The following is a 21,227-nucleotide window of genomic DNA, read 5'->3' as shown; positions in this document are numbered from 1 at the left end:
TCCTCAGCTTCTCCGATGAAGCTTCAATTCTTATTCAGTCCCAAGTAGCTTTCTGCAAACCAGTAGAAGCTGTATTATCCGCTATCAATGGTTTTGTAAAGAGCAACCGTAATCCCAGCCTTCAGGACTTTAGTAGGCCAATTTTACTATCCTGCCACGACTCAAATTTCGTCGAGGGGAGAGGGTAATAATCCCAGTGAGAGTATCCTTCGGATATGTGCAGTGCATCTGTAATCCATTGAGAGTCCTCGAGTTTGGCTTATCATGCTTTAAATGGAAAGTGGAGTGGCCTCTTGAAGAGATAAAGTCGCCTGCGTCCTATCAGCCTGTACTGCGTTGATGTCCGGCAAAACGCACTGTCTCAACTCTGTCCTCCACTCTCAAATATCTCTCCCATAAAATGATATTCAATTTTTACATCACGTTTCGCTTAATAAATTCTTTAAGTTCTCGGCCAGAGTGAGGTGATCTAATTTCGTCCAGGTCGCCTTTCTTGAGACGTGGCGTGCAGCTTCATACTCGGTCTGTACTAAAGTTTTTTTGCTTAGCTGGGGCTCCCTTTTATTTTCGTATTTCGGTGCTTTCCCCGAAGTCGGCATCACCGTAGATGGGCAATTTGTCAACATTAGCGGCTTTCAAGTCTTATGATATCTGAGAATCCTTTTTCTTGCGATTCAATCTCCTTAATCTTCCAGTTTGTCTGTTTTACAGAATCTGTGATGTTGGGATGTGTTTGTAAGGTACATTAAACTAGCGACGAACATATCTTACAGTGTTTGCTTTTTTCCATCTAGATTGGCGTTAGTAGGCAGACAGAGCTACTGCTAAGATGCTCAATTGGTGCTCAAGATTAGTGTAAAATTGACGGCTTGGTAGCCGAGAGTGGGGAGCTTCCTCCAAAGTCCAAGTTGAGGCACAATGGACGTTCGTCGTCCATTGTATCTTTCAACCTTTTTGTGACGTGGCTTCTTCAGGCTTCCTATTATATACCTCACCAGCTTTCCTTATCCCAGTTTAAAATTGCATCTACCTGTTGATGTGAAGTTACCTCTGTCGCACCGGATTCACCTTCCGGAATTAGTGAGGTGATTCTTGTAATATTTTCACTTGAAGATGACGTCTCCTTGTAATCACCTTGTCTTGCTTTGGTAAAATCTATGTATGTATATATAAAGTATAACTGATTCATCGCTCTCTTTAAGAGCAGGTCATACCGAAAAAGGACTTTCATTTAATTTATTTATAAATGATTGTTATTGACGAATTTCCTGGACCACAGATCTCCGTTTTGAACGTCGACGTCCATGTTGCCCATTTTTCTTTCCCCATTTACACCAGTGTGAATTCATTCAAAGCTACAATTATCGTCGCTATACGCTCGCCTCATACTTCCAGTCATCTTAACTTGGTAGTCACGGTCCCAGTGTTCAATTCCCATTCGAATATTATTATTGCTTTGATTTGTCGAATATTTGTTTTACGAAAAAAGTTGTGTTTCCATGTCCTAGAGGAGTTGATGTCAACTTGCTTGGTCGTGAGACACCGGATAAGGTTTTTGAAAGTTCTATCAGCTACACTCACCGATTTCTATGTTCTGGCTAAATGTCTTTCGGCTAAGTAATTAGGACCTTAATTATAATCATATACGGGTTTCGAATCTATGAGCGAGGTCCTTGAGCTTGGCCGTGTCAGTCATTCGAATCCTTTTCAACGCCGTTTGAACAAGTATGAGAACTTTGTTGTCGATTTCTGTTCAGAGGCTGCAATGGGCAGCAAATGCACTTGGATGTCTCACAGACGGACATTGAGATGATTTTCTACGCCGGGTTTTCTCAAATCTTACTATTTTGTTGAATGGGAATAGATTCAGCATAACTTTGAGTGTCCAGCGATACTCAGACAGCGGAGCTGTTCCTGGATATGATGTTTCTACACTAGTTTGGAATGGACATACAAGTACACTTGACTGTTTGTACCAACTGAATTTCCATCCCCGCTAATGTGGATAGGGTATAATGTGTGTTATGTGTGCGTGCATGTCGTCTAATCTTCCTACCATACATAACAGGTAAAGTTTTTCCAATACTCACCGTAATTGCATTACGCCACCAAATGTGGATTAGAGAATTGTCCTCAGTCACAGACTGCATCGAACTTGCCGACAATTACTGTGACTAGATAACTCGCAAATGCTTGCACAAAGAAAGTGATGTCCTCTAGAAGCCATAGCAAAGTCTACATTATCAACAGTAAACAGTAAGTCGGGAAACCGGAAGCTTGACGCTTCAGGTATAAAAGGTTTTGTGTTTCCCTATGTGAGGAGCATAACGTAGTTCTCCATTGGCTTATAGCATTGACCCGAGATATTCAAAACGCTCAGTTCTGGGCAGGTTACTGCCATTGCCAGAACTGAGCCATTTAAATATCTCGAAGGGCAGATTACTGCCATTGCCAGAACTCTGTGATTTAAATATCTCGAGTCAATGCTATCAGGCAATGGAGAACTGCGTAATGAAATTGTTTCACGCATTAATGCAACCTGGATGAAGTGGCATTCCCCAACTGGTGTTCTTTGTGATCGACGTATCAGCGCACGTCCCAAATCTAAAATTTACTGCAATGTCGTCCGTCTGCCGCTCTCTATAGTTCTGGGTGTTAATAATAATAATGAATGAGAATATCCGCGATCAATATGGGTTTGCACCGATCGTGGGAAAACTGCAAGAGAGGCGTTTTCGATGGTATGGTCACGTAATTCACGCTAACGAGAATTCAACAACCAGTATTGGTCAGAACATCGAAAGCAATGGTAAGCAACCAAAAAGCCGGCCAAAATAATGGTTGCTTGATACGCTGGATGGGGATTTAAAGGTCTCGAGATTACATCCTGATCAGGCCTTTGATAAAATGAAGTAGCGAAACCGATCACGATGAGCTGACCCCGCTTGTGAACGGGACAAAGGCTGAAGAAAAAGGAGAAGATGTGAGGAGCGACGAGTGCACGACAGCTCCGTGTAATATAGCTAAAAATTCCATTGCCCTCTATTTTCTGGAAAGCGATTTAAATAAATCAATTGATGGAAAGCCCTGTGTTGATAATGGTCAACCTCATACGCTTCACAATCTGAGTTTAATATTATTAGCAAATGCCAACAATTTAGCCAACATCAAATATAAAAAATTAGATTCTTCTTGAATGGAATTTTAATATTTCACTCGAATGTCAATTATTCTCGTTAATTATGACGTCAGCATCTTATTTGTATGGCTTAAAATGTTGTTAATTAGCACGAAATTGATAAGTTTGAACTTCTATAACTTTGACACTAAAAGTTGGATTTTCATGGCATGTGTATGCACGAAACTGTCCTCTATGCCGGTGCAAAATTTAATACACCTAGGATGAACTTAAGGGGAGTTTTTTAGTCAATTTCTAAAAGTTGATAATATACTATTAGTAAATTTATTTGAGCAGATACCGGAATGGGACATCTCTCGAAGATTAGATTTCACATAAGTGTTTTACACAAAACCTTAAAAAGGGCTGCAGGTAAATAGATTCTTCATAAATGCGACTTTAATATTTCACCCGAATGTCAATTATTAAGGGTAATTATGACGTCAGCATCTGATTTGCATGGCTTTGGAAGCAGTAAATTCGCGCTAAGTTTGAACTGCTATAAGTTTGGCCTTAATTACCAGATTTCCACGAAATTTAGCACGTATATACGAAATGCTGATACAAAATTCGAAAGTCCTCAGATGAATTTAAGGGGGGTTTTTCAGTAAATTTCTAAAAAGTAGAAATATGCTATTAGTATATTAGGTATCGGAATGGGACATATTTTGAGGCCTAGATTCCATCTAGGCGCACCACCCTGATTTTTTTTCGGATTTTTAGGTTGGGTAGTTATTAGTTTCGATATTTATTTATGCGTCCATGCGTCGTTCTTCCCAGAGATCATTTTCTCGATTTTTGCCGTAAGCTCATCGAATGCTACCATGAAGTCGGCACCTACCTGAGAGAATATAGCCGTATATCTTTCAGGCAGGTCGGTTTTCCCGATTTGAAAATAAATACCACCTTAACACTCCCCGAGCCAATTGGAATATAATGCGCCGGATGCACGCTTGACTGAATATGTAAGTAGATGCAGAGTATTTCCTCAATTATTAGGCCAAAAATGATGTCATCTAGGTCTGCAGATTTATATCTTTAGAGTCAGTTAAATTCCTATTTTACTCGTCCATCCGACACTACTTTGCATGCCAAATTTAAGTCTCCTGGTTGAGAGTTTGCAAGTGCGGCTGTATCCTCTTCGATAGAAGAAGCCATGCCCAAGAATGCTACCGGTATGTCGATGATCGCCTGATCGCATTGGAGAAAGTGAGTTCATTAGCCATGTTAATGATCTGCAGTTTGATTCTTACAAGATATTTTAATGATTTGGATCACCTCATGCCGATGTTAGATCTTCCATACTCCCTTTCTCCTGATGGGAGTTTATATCGCCTCCTGCTATTACTCTCATGCCTTTATTCTTGGCTTGCTGGCAAGTATTATTAATGCTACACCGGAAACTTCGTTCTTGTCATAGGGAAAATAAGCAGAGCATCAAGGAGTCTCCTCATCCTTCTTTACATTTTATGGCTAATTTCACCATTGTAGTATCACGACAAACCAAGTGCAAATGAAGACTTAACGTTTGCCTGGCGGGCTTCTTTATTGCCATTTGGGTCAACGAGTTTGAATCGTCAGAGGACCACTGCTGCTTCGTTTTACCCACATATACCGTTGACGATATTTTCCCTTCGACCTTAGTGGAAATCGAGGGTTGATGTTTGCCCTATGGTGGTTTATCAGAAGGGGTTGCAAATCTTTACAAGTGGATAAAACCCCAGGAGGAGGCGCCGATTGAAGCCTAAAGCCAGGAGTGCTGACAGAACATGTCTGCTTCTACTCGCCCTTGATGCCAATTGGAGTGGTTTTAGACTTGAAGCTAAACTCAGATTCGATCGGTGAGCTCAGGGTTGTGCTCTCGCTCAGAGTAGGATCATTATGATCGAAGTTCAGCTCTTGTTTTTGTGTTCAAATTGCAAAATTGCCTCTCACGACCTTTTCTTTTGCCGGGAAAAGTAGACCCAGTTCGACTCGATTGATGATATCGATCGAGTTTACTAATTTTGATGAGAATTTTCCCTCAATTTTTCAATCTTTTTTCTAATTTTAACGTTTTTGTTCTAAGCTTGTTCCATGTGATAGACGAATTGATGTTAAATTCAGCTGAAAAGAAAAGGTTTTGTTACGCTCTTTTCACGAATGTTAAACTCAGGCCCAGTTCATTATAAACTGGAAATATTTTCCAATATTAGCTGGTTTACACTGAAATAGCCCCGGTGATCAATTTAAACATCTAAAGCATACAACCGTTCATACATATGAACACGTGTCTTATCTCAAGTAAAGGCCGGGGAGTATTATAATCAAATTGTGAGAACTGAACGGAAGTTCTGCAGTCCATATTGACTCATGACTCCAGTAATAGACTAGCAATTTAGCGGGTAGTTCGATAGCCATTTGTACATTCAACGATGGCTGAAAGTTGAGATCATTTGCTTCCAGATGGTAGATGAATTTTTGTATGTATGTACATGTTGTGGATATAGCAGGCGGGGTGTTGATTCGGGGAGCATATGCTTCGGAGAAGTGGGCTCGAAATTTATCAACGTTCCTTCAAAAACTGTATTTGGAGAACATCCTGTAGCCTGGACTTTTGATTGCGGGATATTATCTTCCATATCCCTGAGAAAAGTGAAACTTTCAACTGTAATGAAAAAACATATCATATTTGTGGACTCCGATACTACATACATACTTAGTTATTGTCTATTCTATAATAGTATGCATAAGCCTCACCCAAATTCGCTTTCTCCGACTCCATGAACGTGACCGCAGAGCAAATCTTAACATAAAATTCTGCGAATTGATGTTCTTCGCGTTTCGGTTGAATTAAAAACTAATAGCAACCATAACAAATTTAATTTAGAAGTGAATTTCTTCAATAAATCGTCTTCTCTTCCCGACAGTTGTGTGTGTGAAATGATCTTGCTGGCGAGTGTGTAAATGAGTAGCTCACTGGGAGCACCCCTACGAAGATTACGCGGGTGATTGCATTTATAGCCGGGAAGGGGATAAAAGGATCGACCAAAACCGCGAGTTTTTCGTAGTTCTCTTCCCGAATCTTCAAAATGAAAAGAATCAAAATGTGTAGCTTCAAATGGACTTTACGAAATAGTTTAGTGATAAGTGTTTTAGTGTTAATTGCATCCACGACTGGTTTGGCCTTGGATCCGTCGCACCCGCCAACCTATATGCCTGCTTTGGAATGCTACCATCCCTACGGAAAACCTCAGGTGAGTCCTTCAAATTTCCTATACTCAATGCATAACACATTTTCCATGGCTCATGAATATCTTTCATGTATTCTAATTTTAAACTTTTGATTGAGTCAGTATTTGTTTGTGGCCACTGCTGGTGGCTGGAGTCAGTAAAATTGATAGACAAATATTTATTCAAAAAATTAACAAGCAGATATTTGCAATGAGCGTTTGGTGCGGCAAAGATTATGTCATCGGTCCAGAACTCATGATGGACATTTTGTTGAATGGTACTCCGTATACACATACAGGGTGCGAACCATCTGTTGGTTTTTTTAAGATTACATGCAAAATGGAATGAAATCTTACTAAAATGGATTTACCAGCAAATATGTACTTTGCATTTTAAGAATGATTTTCTTCCTCATATTAACTGAAAGATTGGAGATTGTGTTTTCAAAGACCACATGCCAAGGATCCTTCACTGAACTAGGACTTATTATTATTAACCAACGCAGAGCTATACAAAATATGGTATTCAAAGCATAGCAAAATATGCCGATTTGGGTCTTCTTCTTCGTAGCACTGCAAACTATTTCGACTCTTGTTTTGCCTTCAAGGAGCCGCCGCCAACATACGCTAGTATGGTCTGTGTGCTGCCTGTAAGTCGTTGAAGACACAAAGCCTTGTCCCCTGCTTTTTTTCGCAGCACTTGGCTGGGAGTGCGATCGCCAAGTGCGCCAGCAAGCGATTCAGCTTTGTTTCTTCATTTATGGACAGGTCCCTGCTAAGGTGCTCCTTAAGTCGAACGCCCAGAATATCTAGCGCCACTGACATGTCACACAGACCTACGAGAGCGTGGTTATATCTGATGATGTCCATAGTGACGTCCGCAAGCCTCCGGGTTTGGCCGCCAGACCGGTGGCACCCTTAATAATATTGTTCAGGGGCGTCGTCTTGCAACCTAAAGGAATTATTGTGTCCCTTTACTGCCACCGGTGAACCGTAAGCCACACCTGCCGTCATCCCGATCTCATGTCACTAAAGCGGCCGCCTTATGAACTTCACCTCGCCACTGAAACAATTAATCGTATCAAGACTAACGCATTTCACCACTTCCGACGATATTCTGGCCTACATTAGAAGCAAAGCCCACTCAATTCTGTCAACTCTCTCCTGTGTAAAGTTGCCGGAGGATGGCTCTCCATACCGAGTGATAGCTTCCTCAAAATGGCATATCCCCAGAACTTCGATTCTATCGCCCAATCTTCCCTCTGTCCGCAAGGGATTTTCATCAAGGCTTATCAGAGGGTTAATTTTCCACAAAATTTCCGGCCTGCCCGCCTACTTCGTGAAACTTGACTAAGTTTCATAATTTAAGACATTTTTTTTATTAAAATGTTAAGCGTTTAAGGACCAAGTTGTCGGGTTTCAAGTCAGCCAAGCATTGCCGAAATCTGATTGGATGATATGATTTTAGATTCCGAGCTCCTTAAAGGCTACTCTATCTTTCATTGTTAGCTGTTAAGTCTCCTCTCCGTGCCAAAACTTCTTCCTACTCCTCATCTTCCACCTACAATGTCACCGTATACCGTATCGGCCTAATGTATGCTCGTTTATCATATCCTGTGTATATTTCCCCTGCCCCAGCCTACTCCCTCTATATGAAGATTTCTTCGACAGATTCTTACATTCTCTATGGCGACTTTAACTTTCCTATGTTCTTTTGGCATACTACTTCCGGCCTCCCTTCCCTACCCAATTACTCCACTTTCATGAATACCTGTGCTGCTCTCCAATTCGACTTCTTCAGAAATCACTTAAACGGCACTCTTTATCTTATCCTCTTCTACCTGTGCGTTGCCTTTCCCAGTCCCCGCATGCGCCTCTTACATTGCTCCTGGCACCCATCATCCGGCTCTTGAGTTTGATGCTCAGATTCTCCACTTACCTGTTGTGCGCAAACCTGCCTACTTTAACTTTCGTAAGGCAAGCTTCGAAGGTCTGAACTCGATCCTATCAACAATCAACTGGGTTCTCCTCTTCTCTCCATTAACGTGTGGCCAAGCATTGAGCACCTTCTATTCCATTTTATCAGATCTTCTTCGCTCTTACGTTCCCTCCTCTCCTAAGTTCCTGCGCTTTTAATGTGTCTAGTACACCAGAAGAAGTTCATGTCCCCTGTGGCCCCGTATAACAACATTTTTTCACCGAATATAGCCATGTGGGGTATCTAATGAAAGGTCGCGATCAAATTCAAATGGTGTACCCAAATATTCTTCTTCTTCTTCTACATAGCATCTGAAATTCTGTATTCTTGTACTGTACAGAGCGTCCCGATGGTATAAATTTCAATGGTGGATAGTACCAATTGATCAAGGAAGATTGGCCTATGAAATGGGCGCTATATTTTTTCCCGTTAGAGAATTATAAATATAAATAGTGTCAAAAAGCTTGACCTTTCCACAAAAATGGCAATTTCCCACCCCTTCAATCATTTAATTCCAGGTTTCATATCATTTTCAGAAACAGCAACAAATTTCTTGTAAATTGATACTTTTGCAATAACAAACATCATCATCACTTCGAGGATATAACTCCTTAAATTTTAAGGAAGCTTCAAAATCGACTTTTCATCTAGATTTTAATGTAAGGATACTATAAACTTACAAATTGCAAAGTTGACAACAGTTTTATAAAAGTAGTTCCTTTGTTTTCTATAGTTTGTTTTGAATTATTCTTCAGTGCTGGTTTTATACTGATTGTAATTAGAGTTAGACAAGTGCTTTGGATCGAACGTGTGTCCTTCTTCAGAAGCAATCTTAGTAGCATTTAATTATATGAATTTCATAATATAAAATATAGGAAGGTACATACACTAAATGAATAAACCTGAGTTATGAAAATCATACAATTAAATGCCACTAAGAGTGCACATACCTTCGACTTAAATTCAATTTTTATGAATGGAAGTGACAGAGCTAATACAAGTGACATTAATAATTAGCACTTGCAAATCAAATAGTGCCTTCTGCAGGTCTTATAACGGACTCATTCGGCCTATTACATTCAAAAATAACAGCCGAAAACCGCCGCCAAATTGCAAATGATGTGAAGTGTCAACAAACTATTATCTGTCACGCATAGCAAAAGTTCAATGGTTCGAAATTTTTCGCGTGCCGCTTTCCGCATCGAAGTTGCTGTATATTACTTGATACAAGTCCGTGTAATAAACTTCATGTGACGGTTTTCTCACTCCGAGCGCACGCATTCATTCCACTGTTGTGTTTCTCCCTTAAAGCGGAAATGCGTAAAGATGCGTTAAATCAATTTTGAGCACAATATGGCTTTAATATGTATATACAGACGCATATTTTTTTGGCAATATATGACGCAATATTTCACATTCTTAGCTATGTACAAGTGGAAAAACGTGTATAGAGAGAAACATTAGATCAACACAAAACCTTGTACCTGAAGCACCGAGCTTCCGCTATTCTGACTTGTTTGTATCTATTTTAGGTGAACTTCAGATTTAATAATGTTGAATTCCTGTGAAGCATATGAGATTAACTAGGAGTATTATCAATACAATGCTTCATTGGTCAAATTATTTGTGTAAATGGTCATTTACAAAATCGAGCGCAATGAAATTTTTAACTATGTACATATGGAACTGTCACGCACTCTTCGTTCTTTACATAGGGAAAAACAAAACCTTTTATACCGGAAGTGTCTAGCTTCCGTGCTATTGACTTGTTTCTATTTTATTTAGAACATACTTTATTAAAATAATAATAATAATCGATATCCTACATCTGTATCGCATTGATCCGAAACTAATAAAGTTATTGGCGACAGTCATGGAAGGGTGGCATACCACCTTATCAGTCCGTACATCTGAGGGTGCTAATACCTCAGAGCCCATCCATATGCGGAGGGGCATTTTCCAGAGGGATTCGTTGAGTCCCCTTTGGTTTTGTATGGCACTGAACCCCCTTTCATGGCTACTGAATGATGCTAGAGGGCATGGTTTTGCAATAAAATATGGCCTACGTGCTAAGTGCGAACTGACACACTTGATGTATTTAGATGACATCAAGCTGTATGCTGGTACTGACAACCATCTTAGAAGTCTGTTGCGAATAATAGACATGTTTAGCCGCGATATTCGGATGGAGTTTTTATTAGACAAATGTCGAATCCAAGCCATCCGCAAAGGTCATCACGAGCCGCATGCCGGATATAGCATTGGTGACCTCCACATCGAAGCTATGACCGAGACAGACTTCTACAAGTACCTAGGAATTCTGCAAGGAACCCATGCTCGAGTTGGTGATCTGAAGGAAGCTCTGCTGTCCGAATTCCTGCGACGTGTAAAGCTGGTGCTGAAATCGCATCTCTCGGGGAAGAATAAAATAAGCGCTTTGAATGTATTCGCTATCCCTTCACTGGCTTATGCATTCGGACTATTGCCGTGGACGAAGACCGATCTGGAAAACGTCCAGCGGCGGATACGGACAACTATGTCCAAATTCTGAATGCATCATCCAAAGTCTGCCGTGGAGCGGATGAACCTACCTCGTGACATCGGAGGTAGGGGCGTGGTTGATGCGGCGGCACAACATCATCGCCAAGTCGACTCGCTGCGCGCTTATTTTTACAGCAAAAAGCAGGCGAGTACCTTGCATGCGGCTGTCTGTAAGGCAGACTGTGGGCTGACTCCACTTAACTTGAAGGATCAATCTTTCAATCCTCTGAGTGGGGTGAAGTCGGACCAAGAGCGGATCGATGAATGGAAGTCGAAGGCAATGCACGGTAAACACGTGAGTTGTCTTTGGCAGCCATTTGTCGATTTGCATTTATCGAACAGATGGTTGTATTCTGGGGAGCTCTTTGCTGAGACGGAGGGGTTCATGTGTGCCATTCAGGACGGCGTGGTCGCCACCCGAGCTTATAAAAAGCTCATCATGAAAGAACAGTTGGAGAACGACCAATGCAGAATGTGTGGTTCGGCGTTAGAGACATTGGATCATCTCATTTCTGGCTGTTCTATTATGGCACCGGTGCAATACATCACCAGGCATAATGCTGTATGTAAGGTTATCCATCAAAACCTTTCATACAACCATGGGCTGATCACGGAAACATGCCCAATTACCGATATGAGCCGCAAGCAGTACTTGATAGTTCTGCTTACAGCATGTATTGGGACCGGCAAGTTCTGACTGATCGCCATACCGCACACAACAAGCCTGACGTACTGTTAGTTGACAAGACGGGTCGCTCCGCGTATATTACTGATGGTGGTATCCCGTCTCGAGCGGGTGATTGTAGTTCCCATAATATTGTCAGCTACAGGTTTTGTACCTAAATCCCTCACGGCTTCCCTTGATGTCCTGGGACTTTCGCACAGTCTGGTTCAACCCATGCAGAAGTACACCATTCTGCATACGTGCTCGATGTTGCGGGGTGTACTCGACGGATTCTGCCACTGACCTACCATCGGCCACCACCACCAGTGCCCCTTTAGTTTTTAAGTAGGTAGGATCGTCCAAGCCTAAATGCTTGGCACTTAGTGCTAGTATTAGGTAAAATCCGGCATCTGCCGAGATTGTAATAACTAATAATTGTTGGCGCAACAATCCAATTGGGCCAGGATTTGTTAGAATATTTCACCGGAACGGTACATTACAGGATTATGGTACCCTATGGGAGGCAATGTGGTCAAGTATTGTGTTCGCCTGAGGTTATTACCCTGATGTGACTCAGGTACTCATATTCACAGCTGAGTCGACTGGTATCCCACCTCAAATCACAATACAAATCCTACTGCCACCAATGAGATTTGAACCGCGACTCTCCGTACGATAGCCTTGTGTTCTAACCACTCAACTATCTGGACATATTAAAATGGTTAACTTTAATTGCTAATAGGTCCTTTTAATAGCAGAATCTACTGCATTCTGCTTTATTATTACTATTATTCACTTTGAAATATGATGTAAATTTCATTATAAAATCATTAATTTTATAGTGAGGTTATACTTATAAAACTCAGGAGACCAACACAGATGTCAATTGCACTTCTACCTACTCTAACTACTTATTATCCGTACTAAATATTTATGACAATACGTAATGACCATGAAGTCAATTAGGCGTTGTAAGAAGATCATCTAACTTTCGAATCTTTGAAAAATTACCTAGACTATTAGCAGGTACCAAATAATCAGATTAATCGAAAATATGTACAAATGCTGCCTAGATTTCTCTGTGCTGTTCACGGATAATAAGTGATTCCTTCAACTCCACTTCGGTTTCCAGTCTACACCCTATGTAGAATGAGTGAAATGATTCTCGAAATGGTAAAAATTCATTTAGTGAATCATATTCAAATTTCTCGCAATGTAAGGCACAAATATAAAATTAGTCTTAAATGAGTGACCACTTCTTCCCTACTTATCAACATCATCTTCAATATTGTGCTGGTTGTGGTATGCTTAGGGTTCAACAAATCTCTTATCTTTAACCGACACTTTTGTCTTATGACTGCGATATTTATTTCCGGTTGAGAACAGAACGCTCAGCTTGTCACATATCTGCTGGCTCTAAATCTGAATGATTTCGACATGTGGGAAAATATGCGGTCGAGTACAGAGAAATACTAAATGCGGTCATAATTAACTCATTTGTATTGATTAAATATTCTTTTTTCGTAATAAAATGTACCATCTTAGCCTTTAGAACAGGCATATACATATTAATCAAAAGCCTCACAGATATGTATTCGTGCTAGAGCTAGTGTAACGGTTAACGTTTTACATATGAAACTTAGTTCATGTAATTTGTAATCACTGTACTTTTAAGTGAGCCTGAAATATCGACTATAGTGTTACATTTGAATTAGTAGATACTCGTACTAAGGCGAAAATGCTTTTTCGGGATATGCACTGAATTTCCTCTACTCAAACCATTGAGAACTAGTCACAGAAATGCAGCCAGTGAAGAGGGGGTTCAGCGCTCCAATACTAGGTCCTACTCTGCAGGATCTGCCCCTCTGCGCCCCATCGAGAAAGATGTGATCATCATACAACTTATCAAAAACCAGGGACCTGCAGTGCTTACCACACAAAATATATGCCGAGCCACAACTACATCTAGGAAGAGTTGACCTATCTGGGAAGATGCCACATGGTTGGCATGTGACGTATCTTCTTTGAGACCAGGTACATCGCTGAGCAAAGGTGCACTTGCTTGCGTTCATCGCCGTTCTTTAATGAAGATCAGAAGAGGTCGATGAGTCGCTGAAACTTTTACATTGCATTCTTTAGGCCGAATCTGATAAGCGGAAACTCGGTAAAGGTCAAATGGCGTTGCGATATTTGTTTCCGGTACCTAGTTTAATTCGCTTAAGCGACACTTTGGACATGGTGAACTGAGTACCCAGGTCCGCCTGTTGCATGCAAAATAATCTTCGGGCGGTCTCGATTCGTTATTTTTTCTAGGCACCTTATGCTATGGTACAATCCAAGAACTGTCTGATGGGTGCGCCTCTCCCAAGTGAATTGTGATACTAAATCGTTTTTAAGGTTTTGTTTGTAAAACAAAACCTTATTAAAATCGGTTCAATGTCTGTCTGTCTGTCACAAGCACTTTTCTCAGAGACGGCTGTACCGACTGACACGAAATTTGGTGAGAAGGTGGGAACTCTGGACCCCCAGACATGCAGTGAGTGATATCCTTCTACGTTGAGATTTAGGAAGGGGGGTCCCATACATGTGAAAGGTGGCTGTACAAATTATTTTCACCGAATGTAGTCAAATGAAAGGTCTCGATTGGTACTTTTCGAAGCCAGTCTTAGTTTTGAGATTTGTTGGAGTGGTGGGGAGTGGGAGGGGTGGAAAGTGATAATTTCTTTAACGGAGCCATTCTCAGAAACTACCCAACCGAAAAATCTGAAAAAATTCATGAAGCTACCTCTGTACGGTGCTCAGGCCTCAAAATACTCTCCATATTGATATCTGTTCAAATTTACTTAATAATAATATTATACCATATTTTTGGGGAAATTGAGTAAAAACCCTCTTAAGTTTATGCCAGATTTATAAAAGTTAGTAGTAGTATATAATATAATATGAAGCGTGATAACTTTTCCAGCCCGATAGCATAGTTCATTATTGAAATACAGGGCAATTTATACACCCATCTCCAAAGAAGGTGTTTTTCTGCTGCCACGGTAGAGGTCGCTGCATCTTAAAGAAAAAAAATTAACAGCATTTTAACGTGGGGACTTAACTATAGTCTGCAAACTAGATTATTAAAAAATATTAAAAGCTAAATTTTTGGTGCCGTGTCGAACTTTTTTTTGTGAATTTTGGTGCTTTTTCAAAGCTTCTTTAATGAATAAAAAAAACTGCTGAATGAATCGTAATTATCCTACTTTGCGGACTGTAGAAAGATATTCTGAATAAGTCTTGAAAATTTCAAAGAATTTCGTTGGATAAATTTTGGGCTTTGATTGCAGCATAGCCGCTTATTACGGCGATGGACATAATCTGGCATGTGAATTATTACGTGTTTAACACTATAATTTCCGAACGGTTCCAAATATCAAAAAATCACCTCGCCCAAATATACCCTACACTATATCCAGATACAATTTATGCCAAAGAAAAAACTCGATTCCGCGGATCCGACACATGGGGTGACCCCTTAAGGCAAATTGCGGTCCTGGGGTTGCGATTGTGATGCTTTTGTTAAATTTCGGCGACGACCGATCTGGAAGTAACCCATAGTTTGCTAACTAATCTACTCTGAATATGAGTTTCTACAATAGTATTATTAATCTTCAAAAGAAATTACATAGAAGGTCGGGGTAGAGTCTGAGGGTGAGGGTTTCCTATGTGGCAATTGTCAATTGGCAACTGTCTGGTTGACAGTCGAAAGCTCGGACCACGTCTTTTTCTATTGGCATTTGGGTTCTGGGGCTCAAGAGAAAACCATATACATGTGATACCTATGAGGAACAGTATGTTCGTACCTTTATCCCCCATAAACATGAAATGAACAAGATGAAACGGGGGTCGTTTCCCACTTTTAACGATTCTTGATAGCATTCTCCGAAGTGCAGTTACACGACGGGATCGGAAGTGGTAGATAAGTTATCATAAACTTAATAATGACCTTTTGGATGCACGTAATGTGTGTTTATTATACACGTTTAATATCGTGCCTGCATTATACTGTGATGTTAAAAATATAAGAGTTCAGAGTATACTGGGTCCTCTAGCGAATGACGGCTATACTTATATCTATAATTAAGTAACTTTTACAGAAAAATTCCCTTCAATAATTGAGACAGTAGTGGTAGTAGCCACAATGTGTTATTTTAATATTGTAACGTTTGTCAATCTTCACCGAAAATGCGAGTTTAAGCATTTTCTAACATCATCTTGTGGCTCATTAATTTAACTGGACTTTTTATTTACTTCTAAAATGCTGATACAAAATAACAGCTAAATGTAGCACGTAAAAGGAGTGCTCCTTAAGAAAAATAATAGTAATAATAATTGCCAATTAATATTGGAAATGCATTAATGGTTTTGGTGTACCATGATATCGGGATGGGAAAGGAAGATAATGAAGGAGCTAAAGAACGGACGTCACCGGACAAAATCGAAGGTAAAAGGGCAGCTGGCTTTCCGAGGCTTGTTCGAGGAAAGACCACCAAAAACCAAGACATTCAAGCTTTGAGGTCTTTCGCTTGAGCAACACCCAGAATATGGTCCTCCATCTTTTCCAACCAATTCCAGTCATCAGTAGAATCAGAACGATTCAATCCGACAAATCGCATATATTTGGAGGCCTCGATTTCATCTAACCGCACCACCGTGATTTTTCGGATTTTTGGGTTGGATAGTTCTCAAAAATGAGTCCTGCCTCATTTTAAGTGTGCACATTTTGACTCCTTACTCCCGCACTTCACAATTCACGTCAAAACTAATATCAGTTTCGCAAAATACTAACCAAGACCTGTCATTTGATACTCTACACGACTATATCCGGTGAATAAAATGTACTCTACCTAAATTTATGTCACTCGCTGTATGCGTGCGATTTCATAGTTCCCATCAGTCCACCAAGTTTCGTTCTGATCAGTTTATCCGTTTTGAAGAAACGTGCGTGTGACAGATAGACAGACAGTGAATCGATTTTAACAAGATTTTGCTTTAAACAAAACCTTTAAAAGACCGGCTCGCGTTGCGTATTTATTTTTATTTTCACTTTTAGCTTCACGAAAGGTTTTCGAAAGGTTCGCGCGACACTCCTTCTTTTTTGTTTGTCAGGTGCCGGTATGCTCCCATGGATCGGTTGACAGGACCTGTGAAGTTATGTGAAACTTCGCAGGGGACTAAAGTCTCCAAACCCACCAAAACCTATTGAGTCGGATTTTATCCACAATCTGACAGTCTTGGTATCGCTCATAGATTTTGTCGTTATGTAAGCTACGGAATCGTCCATCCTCATGTAGGGGGCCAAAAATTTCTGGGATGAATTTTCTCTTGAATGCGGCCAAGAGTTCGCAATTTTTCTTGCTAAGAACCCAAGTCTCCGAGAAATACATGGGAACTGACAAGATCATAGTCTTGTTTCGAGTGAAACAGTTTTTGTAAGGTGAAATAATCTCTGTTGGCTGCTTACAACCGTGTACAGATTTCATCATCGTAGCTGTTATCGGTTGTGATTTTTGACCATAGATAAGAGAAATTATCATCGGTCTGAAAATCGTAGTCTCCTATCTTTATTATTTCCGTTTGACCAGTGCGATTTGATGTTGTTGGTTGGTTGGTTTTTGGTGCTGGCGTTACCACCATATATTTTGCCTTGCCTTCAATGCTGTGCAGCCAAAGATCACGCGCCGCCTGCCCGATCCGAATGAAGGCAGTTTGTACGCCTCGGGTCGCTCTTCCCATGATGTCGATATCGTCAGCATAGGCCAGTAGTTGGGTGGACTTAAATAGGATCGTACCCCTTGTATTTTTCCAGAGCCAGGTTAAAGAGGACGCATGATAGGGCATCCGTATGTCTTAGACCGTTTTTGATGTCGAATGGTCTTGAGAGTGATCCTGCTGCTTTTATCAGGGTCAGCCTAGCCAGTCTTATTAATTTCGTCGGGATACCAAATTCTCTCATGGCAGTGTACAGTTACACTGGCTATGCTATCATAATAATAATAATAATCGTTGGCGCAACAATCCATATTGGATCAAGGCCTTGAAGTCTGTTAGAGCACTTCATTTAAGACCGGAACGGTGCACTACAGTACACTGTAGGAGGTAATGTGATCAGCATTGCGCTCGCCCGTGATTATTACCCTGATTTGTATCCGGCATCCAGCCACGATAACAAATCCCTCTACCACCAGTGAGACTTCAAGTGAGACCTTCCGCTACAACAGCCCAGCGCTTTAACCACTTTCGCCATCCGGACACATAGGCTGTCACATTCTATCATCGGCGGCTTTAAAGTCGATGAAAGATGGTGCAACTGATATCCATATTCGAACAGTTTCTCCATCGCTTGCCGCAGAGAGAAAATTTGATCTATTGCTGATTTGCCTGGGGTGAAGCCTCTTTGGTATGGGCTAATGATGTTCTGAGCGTATAGGGCTAGGAAGCTAGCAGAGAATATCTTATAGATGGTACTCAGCAACGTGATACCTCTATAATTGCTGCACTGTCCCTTTTCATGTGTCGGATAGATAACGCCCCGTCGCCAGTCGTCAGGCATTGATTCACTGTTCCACGCCTCCATATTTAACAAATTTGACTGAAATTTTATCGCCTCCTGGCGGCGACTTATAATTTCTAAGTCGATGAATTACACAGACTATTTCTTCTCAGTGGTGGTAACAGTATTTGTCCTTCGTCTTCAGTTGGCGGGACCCGCAACTCGCCGATATTCTGGTTATTCAGCAGTTCATCAAAGTACTCAACCCATCGCTCCAATATGCGCATTCTGTTGGAAATCACATTTCCCTCTTTGTCTCGGCAGGATGTGAATCCAGGTATGTAAGGCTTCATCGTGCTTCCGCGTCTTTTGCGTTTGCTCCCTGTACTTTTCGAATTCACAGACCTGTTGGTTCTTTCTATCTGTGAAGTCGCTTCTCCGCTCGCCGGAGTTGATGATAAGTCTCCGCGCGAGCCCGCGTCCTTTGAGAATGCAACATTACTCGGTATGCAGCATTCTTTCGTTCCGTAGCTAGCTTACATTCATCGTCGAACCAATGTTCTGACTTTTCTTGCAGCTGGGGCGAAGTATGTTTGTGGCCGTATTTATGATAACGTTCTTCAGGCGATTGTGAAGATCATTACTTGATGCTTCATCTCCAGGATCTCTGTTGACTGCAATTATTGCGGCACCCATTTCCTGCTTCTAGCACAGGGTTTACTGGATGGCCACTATAATATATGTATATATAATATATGGACTCTTCTCCAGGAAAGCGGTCCCAGCTCAACTCATCTCCTGCAAAGCTGTTACATCAGCCCTATATTGAGACAGGTTATCGACTAGCTGCATGGCATCTCCATCTCTGTACAGCGAGTGCACTTTTCATGAGAAAATGCTCAAACCGTTATTCCATTGTCGTTGACGGGTCGTCGTTGTATTGTTGGTCCAGTCCGAGGCTCCTGTTATGGCTTCCTAGCTTCGGTTTTCCGTGTATAGTTGCCACCACCAACCCCCAACCTGGAGGACCAATTTTTACAATTTTTCTCGTTTTTACGCGCGGGAGACTGGTCTTCATTCTTCTTCGTCTGCAGCTTTTCGTTAAGAAAGAGCTGCCACTGGTTACCACATGGAAGTGGTAGTAGAGCTGTTGGTGTTGGTTCAGCAGGCGTTTCTCAGGTTTTATGCTCCATCGTGGGTCCCAATCCACGTTTCGTCCAGGGACCTATACTACCCTTTGATCACCTCCTCTATTATCGTCGTAATTTCAGCTATTCAGAATTTCGTAATTACTCTCTCCCTCTTCTTTTTCTTTCAAGTCTTCTCAGTTTTCATGCCAGAATGTTGCGTTGTAGTCGATATCATGTTATTAATTTGCACGTTAGGGTGCCTAGCATCAATGAAACCTATAATCTACAAAGTGCAGATTTTAGCAATTGAATGCATTTTTTAATTTGGAGCTCGCACAGGTGTAAGGTATCTTTTATAGTCTGTCGACCTGTCCATATATTTATATATTGTTTAATATCGCTTAACACTAACTCGAATAACATACACATACATATTAATCCAATTTGTATCCGCTTTTCGTTACAGAAATGTCTACCAGAATTCGAAAACGCTGCCTACGAAGTGCAAATAGAGGCCACAAACACATGTGGCGACCATGGTGAGAAGGAGTTTTGCGAGCAATCCGGTAATACAAACGAGAAAAGCTGTGATGAATGCCGGTAATTTGGAAAAATAATGGAAATTCTCGTTTTTTGCAAACATATTTTCCTTACATTCCAAATAATCTCTAGGCGAGGACAGTATAGCCCAAGATACTTGACCGACTTGCACGATCCACAAAATCCAACCTGGTGGCAATCTGAAACAATGTTCGAAGGAATCCAACACCCGAATCAAGTGAATCTCACGTTACACTTAGGTAATTTCCAACTCAGCGTATTGTTCTAAGCTTTATTGCACTGAATGCAGGTACAAATGAGCTCATGTGTTGAAATCTAGCACGTGAACAGAAAAACTCTTGAAATCTAACATGCAAACAAGGTCAGTTCGAGATATTTGTCAATTTAGGTTTTGATTCCGACTGGAATATTGGAAAACGAATGGTAGAAATTGAACATAATCACAAAACACATTTAACTGATTTCTAGCTATTTACGTTAAAATTTAATTCAGATAAAACAGAGAAATGGATTTATTTGGACTTTGAATACTGTTGAAGAATGCTAATATCCATGGGAGAAATTTGATTCTTTCATTAATGCTTCTTTTTAAGGTTTTGTTTGTTTGTTTGGGGTGTAAAATTTTTTTTTCACCAAATATAGTCATGTGGGGTATCAAATGAAAGGTCTCGATTAGTACTTTTCGAAGCCGGACTTAGTTTTGAGATTTGCTAAAAAGGCGGGGAGTGGAAGAGGTGCAAAGTGATGATTTCTTTAACGGAGCCATTCTCAGAAACTACCCAACCGGAAAATCTGAAAAAAAATCAGGAACCTGTCTCTATACGGTACCCAGGCCTCAAAATAGTCTCCATATCGATATCTGTTCAAATTAAGTTAATAATAGTATATTAGCATATTTTTGGGAAAATTCAGTAAAACCCCCTTAAGTTTATGTCAGAGTTATAAAAGTAGTAGTAGTATAAAATATAATATGAAGCATATTATCTCCAAGTTTGATCAAAATCATACTATTAGTAACAAAGTTACAGTAGTTCAAAGTTGCCTCTCCGTGTCAATTTACAACCCGAAGTACTAAATCTGATATGCTAAATGCATATTCTTAACGGGCTACGTACAAATGGGATAGTTCTACACTCAAATATACACAAGAAACAAACAAAACCTTTCATACCTGAAGCGCCCAGCTTCCGGTTTCCCGACTTGTTTATTTTTTGAATGACGCGGAAGCTAATTTTCACATTCCGGTTTTGTCAGAAATTGCACCACGAGCAAGCGTTGGTAGTACTCTGAAAATTCTAAATGCACTACCTTAAATTTTTTCTATATCGAGCCCTTACCACTGGATAATGATGAAGCTGGGATTTTTTTTAAATCTGAGTTGCTAATCAATTTTCAGTCATTTTTTTGCTTTAATGCACCATTGTA

The 21,227-nt window shown here is 40.6% G+C and overlaps 1 protein-coding gene across 2 annotated transcripts in view; it reads left to right on the top strand.

Annotated features, from left to right (window-relative positions):
• The window catches only part of LOC119648033 (laminin subunit gamma-1), an 81,219-nt gene that overhangs the window by 1,774 nt on the left and 58,218 nt on the right, over window positions 1–21,227 (top strand). For both annotated transcript variants that reach the window (XM_038049458.1, XM_038049459.1), the window contains exons 2-4: window positions 6,088–6,414; window positions 19,708–19,841; window positions 19,914–20,041. In XM_038049458.1, coding sequence (XP_037905386.1) covers window positions 6,250–6,414; window positions 19,708–19,841; window positions 19,914–20,041 — 427 coding nt within the window. In that variant the 5' untranslated portion in view covers window positions 6,088–6,249. The remainder of the gene's footprint in view (window positions 1–6,087; window positions 6,415–19,707; window positions 19,842–19,913; window positions 20,042–21,227) is intronic.

This window comes from Hermetia illucens, chromosome 2, assembly GCF_905115235.1.
Source record: "Hermetia illucens chromosome 2, iHerIll2.2.curated.20191125, whole genome shotgun sequence".
In the NCBI taxonomy this organism is placed as follows: domain Eukaryota; kingdom Metazoa; phylum Arthropoda; class Insecta; order Diptera; family Stratiomyidae; genus Hermetia; species Hermetia illucens.
Note: the sequence above shows the minus strand (reverse complement) of the source record. Positions and strands in the feature narration are given on the sequence as shown.